Here is a 6,640-nt window from a genome sequence, read left to right as displayed (position 1 = left end):
TTGACATGCATGACAACAGTTTTTCTCTCTCCTCTCTCTTTCCTTCATATCATTAAATTTGCTTATGTGACGATTGAGAGACTCAGGTAACAAACATCTTTGCCCTAAAGGATTGAAAGTTGTCTTAACTAAATTACTAACATTTGTAATGTCAAAGTAATGAATACTTAATTTGCAAGATTAACCTCCTTTGGAATAGAGAAATTTTAACAGATATTTTCGAGGAATTGAACTAAATATTGAAAAACACTAGTAAATTTCTTGTGTTCTAAAGAAACCCTTACCTTAGTTCATCTTATTCGTCTGCGCGTATGTATAAAAGAGTGTGAAGCCCCAAGCTATAATCTAATCTTTAAAGGAGATTATGTCAAATGGGAGAATATGATCTGGTTTTGATTTTGGGGTTGAAACTAAAGCAGAGTCCAATCCCAATAAAGGAGATCTCATTGATCAGGATTGATCAGAGAGCACAACAAATGTGCAGCACATGAATTTTCAACCACACTGATAAAAGTGACTCGAAAATTGAAGAACATAAAACAAATTAATTCAATATTCGTGGAACCAATGGATGCTACATTGCAACAGTGGTTCAGGTTCTATAATTAATATCTCCTTGTACAAATCAAGTACTGATCGATCGATACTAATCCCATAAATAATCCTTGCTACAACCAAAACTTGAACAATGCTCCATCATCATCATCAAGAAGCCGTCTTCTAGGCCAAAGAAAGCCTCCACACTCGGCACCTCAATGGAAACCTTCTCCACGAGGCAGCTCATTGATTTTGATTGGATTTCGAGGTTAACAATGTCACTAAGCTTGCAGCTTAAGCTTAAGCTTAAGCTTAGCTTAGCTGCTGCTACAAGCATTCGAGCGCCATTGCTCGTCGTCGTCGTCGTCGTCGGCGTCGTGTCCGTAGCTCGATCTCTCTCGCGGGAGGTAGCTAGCTAGATAGGTGGGTTGGTCGTTGATCAGGAGGCGCCGGAGTGGGCGGAGAGGTCGCCGGAGCGGCGGCGGAGCATCTGGCGCATGCCGTCGGCGACGCGGAAGGCCGGGTTCTTGCGGCAGAACTTGCCGCAGAAGGACATGTGCTCCCTGACGGCGTCCTCCAGCTGCCGGCCGCCGCCGCCGCCCTTCTTGGCCACCTCGTCCCTCACCGCCTCCGAGCACAGCCCGCACAGCCACCTCCCGCCGAAGTCCGCCTTCACCCCGGCGATGTACTCCACCGTGCAGTCCTCCCGCAGCCCGCAGCACTCGCACTTCGCCGCCTCGATCTCCATCGCCTCGCCGCCGACGCACCCCTCTCTCTCCCTCTCTCTCTCTAGCTTAGCTATACGCTGCAATGGCGATGGCACGAGGGTGCAAGGCGAGCTGGTGAGAGATTTATATACAAGAGGCTGGGCTGCCACTGTGATTGTCTCACTTCGTTAATCATGCGTTGATTAGTGACTAATTAGTTGACTCAAGTTACTGCACCCAAGTCGCCATATGTACCTAACCTTGTCCGGGGCTAGCTCTCTTGCCAGCTCACTCATCGAGTGACTTAATTACATCTCGGTCCTTTTTTTTTCAAAACACGGTAGTTTTATCGTACTTGAAAAGTATTTCAAGATATTAAAAATAATGGTATCTTGAGATATTTTTTCAAGAATGATAAAAAAACTCACAAACATAACATAGGCTCTCATATCACGCGCACGCTCATCCCTATAAAAATACATACGCACAGCCTATTTATATAAATATCTTCATATATGTTAGGATTGACGAAGCCACCGTGCATGTTTTGCTGTTGGCAGACAAAAAAAAATTAGGATTTGAACCCCGTCACCAATTAAGCTATGTCCTCTTCACCATCTGTCATTTTCTGAGCTGTGAAGTTATGTTACTTTCACTTCAAAATGGAGTGAAATGTGTTTTAACTCTTGGTTATTACTGAGAAAAAAGAAGTGCTTTTCTCCCCGAAATTTACTGCGTGCCACTCGAAACAGGATTTACTGCAATGTTAAGAGTTATGTGTTCACCGAATTTTTGTACCTGACGTCAGCGTGGAATTGAAGTGAATGTTTCTATGGCAGGGATAGCCAGTTCAAATTTCGAAATTTTGAGATCTGTTGGAAATCCAAGTCGAATTAGCACTAAGCCGTTGTCATTCAAAGCGCATGCCCTGCATCTTTTACAGTTATTGCTCCCTCCATTGCCGCATAAAGCCTCAGCAAGAATCTCATTAGAAGAATTTCTAGATTATTATCACCCATGGACCACAGACAGACAAAAGTTCTTCCAGATTTCATATAAAAAAAAGGGTTCTTTCAGTGCACTTTTCACTCCTTTCGGCTGCCTGGATCCTTTTCTGAAGACAACATTTGCTAGATCTTGGTTCATTGTTCATTTAAAGATTACTACATGTCACAGCTACTGAACCCCCTTGGATTGTCTGATCATGGCAGTGTTGACCCATGAATAATATCATGAACACTGAACAAACTACTCACCTAATTTCTTAACCAACTGCCTGATTGGATTCTTCTTCAGAGTTCAGACCATCTAGAGGATGACCAGGCAAGATTAGCTCGCTAAACCTACATGACTAAGCCCGCGGCGTGATTTTCGATGCTTTTAGTTAGGCATAAACCCTTTGATTATGCTCCAAGAGCATCATCTTCAGCAAGCCTAAGACCTTGTTTAACTGGTCACTGAGGACCATATTATCAGTGCTTCATTAACATAGATCCCCCAAAAATTAAATGTTTGGACCCTACCATCCGTGCCAAGTGCTGCAACACATAAATTTTGGAGCAGTTGATCCGGCCGTGTGACCTAACTGCATGAACACTAACTAAAAGCAATTGCAATTGCAATTGAATTTTTAAAGTGTGTGTGACAAATCGATTCCTGTACTTATTAATTGGCCCCAAAAAGTTGTTGCCCAGCAGTTGCTAGTCTGCTAGCACTACTCGATTGTTCCACGTAGGATGTGGAATTTTTGTATTGTCGAACTGTACAGCTAGGTTCATCAGATTAACTGTACTGACTGGATGGATTAGAACACTGGTTGTGCTGCTGTCCAATGATTCCTGCTTATACTTTAATCACATTGGGGTATTCTGTTAAGAATTTATGATTGCACCACGACAGAGAAGTAGAAAGCGACAAAAATGATCAACTGATCATGTTTAGATTTTCTCCTTTTGTAGGTTTAGGATGTTAGTTTATAATATGATGAACAAACTGTAGCTACAGCAACAGAACAAGCTGTACAAACCTTTAATTGGATTGCTAATCATAATACAATTTGAGAGATCCTCCCATTTCCACCCTGCTGCATTTTCATCTAAAACCTGAAACTTCATGACAATCTGCAGTAGCTGTATATCAGGTTCAAGTGAAAGACAACAAACTGAAGCACAAAGGAGCAAAGAGGGTTACCTGAAAGAAACCAAGAAACAAAAGGGTAAGAAAGGCTGCCCCAATTCAAGGCTGATTGCCCCCCCTGAAAGTCCCTACTGAATGATTAACAATGCCTGGTTTATTCCCTTCTCATTATGAATTTGTCTTGAGACCATGGAGGCAACCACCTTCAATTATTCCCCCATTGGAGTGTTCTTATTGGCACTTCTCACCTCCATAAGAAGCTAAGTCCAGGAGGTTCTAGCTTTGCACTGATTGCTGCTTCCTTCCCCCTCCACATGAACACCACATGCATTTGTCCTTCATGTCAACTACTTTACTTTAATCACATAGCTTCCTACTCTTGTGCCATGCAGCAACTACTGTGGCCTCCATTGGCTACAGTTTTTAGTTCCTAGTAAAGATAGTAAAACTAGTAAGAACATTGATGTTAGTAGTTAAAAGGGCAGCAAAACTGAAGCTACATTTTACATAGTAACCTGAAGAATTTGTTACTCCTTTCTAGTTTTTGCCCTCTTGTAAGGGGAAGAACAAAGCCCAAATTTAAAAGATCCAGACATCCAGCTGTATATAATTGGGCCACAGATTTTTTCCTTAAGAAGGCCAAGATGGACACAAATGCCCAAGTGCTAGGCCCTGTCTGATTTGCAATGTATGGGCCTATTGGTCCAAGCAACAGAGATTGTCTTGTCTAACACATTTGGCAAACGCTGCAACTGCAAAACAGTGTGCTACCTAGTGTCCTCAACACCAATCAGCATGACTTTGGTTTGGATTAACTAGCTCTGTAAGGTTTATAAACTGATCTCAAAATTCTGTCCACAAGCAAGACAAATGTACCATTGTCATTGGTGCCAATAGCAGCGTAAACACACACTAGATCTATTTCACAGTTTGATTTTTTTAGTATTGTCTAAATTCATATGGATGCTAATAATCTATATATATATAAACAATATACATTGATATATAGATAAATCTAGGAATAGCCAAAATATCTTAGAATATAAAACGGAGGGAGTAATTTTTTTTCCACTATAAGGCTTCTAGCGTAGGATGTTGAGTCTAATCACCAGTTGATGAATAGTCAGAGCAACAAGGACAGTATACTTTGCTGTATTGCTGACATGTAAGCTCACTAATAGCATTATCTCTATAGGATTAGATTAAGAACCATCACTAATGTTACTGACTACTACTTGGGCCCTGATTGTGTGGTGCTTGTGTGATTGTGTCTGTGATGTCAGGCCACAAACAGGACCTTTGACTATAACAAGATAACTAATCCATCATTGTGTCATTGTTGATAGAAATGGACATAAGCCCCCAAAATACATGATACATGTTCCATCGTCACACCAACCTATTCCTATTATCTTGGAGCCTATCATGAGTCCAAGAAAGAAAAAACAAACTGTCCAATGGTCTGATAACTAAGGCATGATTTTCTGCAAGGTTTGGATGATCTGTACATATATGGACCATCAGATCACCCACATTCTTTTTTTCTGATTAATGTGGGAATAACCACTATGACAAAAAATTGGTTCTTGTAACACAGTAAACCAATCAAACTACTTGATGTTAAGTAGAGTTTTTGCTTGTAAGAATGAAGAAATTATTCTCAAATCTAGCTATAACCTTAATCACTGCCACAACTTTATTCTCCCCCACTATGACTTTGGAGACAGCCCTATTTGTTTGCTTACATGATTTATCAGTTGCAACCACTTCTGGGCCAGCAGGAATCAGATTCGGCTTAAAGCCTTTTCAAAATCTCTGAGAGCAATGATAAAAATGTTGCAAGCTGATGGGGTTAGGGCATGCCAAATTGTCTCCAAAGCTTTGATCAGTGGGCTCAAAACCTGCCTCCTTTCTTGGTTTTGTGCCTTCCAATGCAAGGCTTCTCCTAATAAGTTCCTACTGATCCAGACACACACACACACACTCCATCTTTATCCACACATACCACACTCTACTTTACATACCCAAGCACCAATAATTAGTGTCACTTTGATTGTTGTGCAGTCTTAGTTAACTAGCTGGCCCTACACCTTCATGTCATGAGGATGTGTCTAAGTTAACAACTACTTGTACTACTCCTACTTGCCTATTGTCACCATTATAGCTAATGCATGGCTCTCATAAGTCCACACAGCATGTATGGCTCTTCAGAAAAAAAAAGGTGTGACCTCGCTAAGCGACACCTGGCCCGCCCTCGATTAGCCTTAATTTTAACTAATGCCAAGTGTAATTTTCCATCAAGGTGACATGTTTGCATCCTGGCCTTAAAAAGAGGGCTCAGCACACTCCTAGAGCTAGCTAGGGACATGATTGCCTCATTGTGTTCTCATTTCATCATAACAAAATTAAAGATGCAGTGCTCATGGGAGGAAAGTCATCCATCTACAAATGAAATTTCCTTCTATTTTTTTCATTTAAGTTATGAAGAAGCTACTGTGACTTGTGAGCGAGGCCGCGACCCGCAAACAGGTGGGTGCTCTCTTAAGTTTGCGAGCCCTCTTGTCAGTGACTGTTCGTAACGACTTCTTTTATTAGAACACGAAAAAAGAACTTTTGTAGACACTTCATAGCGATTTCAATCCATGCATTATATATTCAGTACATATTCTTAATTAGATCCAACACTCTGTTGGATCAGATGATAACTCCTCTAATTTTGTGAAAGGAAAGCTACCAAGCTACCTATTTCCAGTGATGTGATCACTGAATCCAAAGATGGAGGGGCATATGGTTGCATCAATGGATCAATTGACACACCCACCTGTCCAACATCAAGTAGACATGCACGCACACAAAGATATATGCAGACTGGCAGGGACTGTGACCTACAATGGGCAGTGAGACTTAGAAGCTTGAAGACACACCAAAAAGGTTTTCTTCTCTTTTTTTTTTTGCAAATTTGCCATTGTTTTTTTTTTCTAAATTGCAAGCAGGCCACTAGAACGACAGTTCTATGGTATTTTTGTAATTTTCTAATGTCAGTTTTACAATAACGTTTCTAACCAGTGACAAATTTGCAATTGTTCAAAAAAAAAGAAAGAAAGCCTGGAGTGTTTGATGGACATGCACTCTTGCAAATGGAGACTCCAGGCATCATTGCTTGTGAGATCGAAAGAGAGTTAGCTAGAGCAGCTTGTCCAGTGACTGTTTGGGCATGTGACTGGGGGCCAATTCAATGGATGTGGTAGAAACAGTGGGGG

At 41.2% G+C, this 6,640-nt stretch overlaps 1 protein-coding gene across 1 annotated transcript; it reads right to left on the bottom strand.

Moving 5' to 3' along the window:
* Nucleotides 1-562: 562 nt before the first annotated feature.
* LOC102721676 lies at nt 563-1,347 on the bottom strand. The gene has a single exon (XM_015841788.1). It carries the CDS (start codon nt 1,283-1,285, stop codon nt 977-979), a length of 309 nt encoding a protein of 102 aa, XP_015697274.1. The 5' UTR covers nt 1,286-1,347; the 3' UTR covers nt 563-976.
* Between the last annotated feature and the right edge of the window lie 5,293 nt (nt 1,348-6,640).

The sequence above is a fragment of the Oryza brachyantha genome, chromosome 10 (genome assembly GCF_000231095.2).
Source record: "Oryza brachyantha chromosome 10, ObraRS2, whole genome shotgun sequence".
Taxonomy (NCBI): domain Eukaryota; kingdom Viridiplantae; phylum Streptophyta; class Magnoliopsida; order Poales; family Poaceae; genus Oryza; species Oryza brachyantha.
This window is presented reverse-complemented; position numbering and strand designations above follow the sequence as displayed.

Bases quoted from the DNA above. Each gene is read 5' to 3' on its own strand.
- LOC102721676 (XM_015841788.1), bottom strand. From the start codon at position 1,285: ATGGAGATCGAGGCGGCGAAGTGCGAGTGCTGCGGGCTGCGGGAGGAC.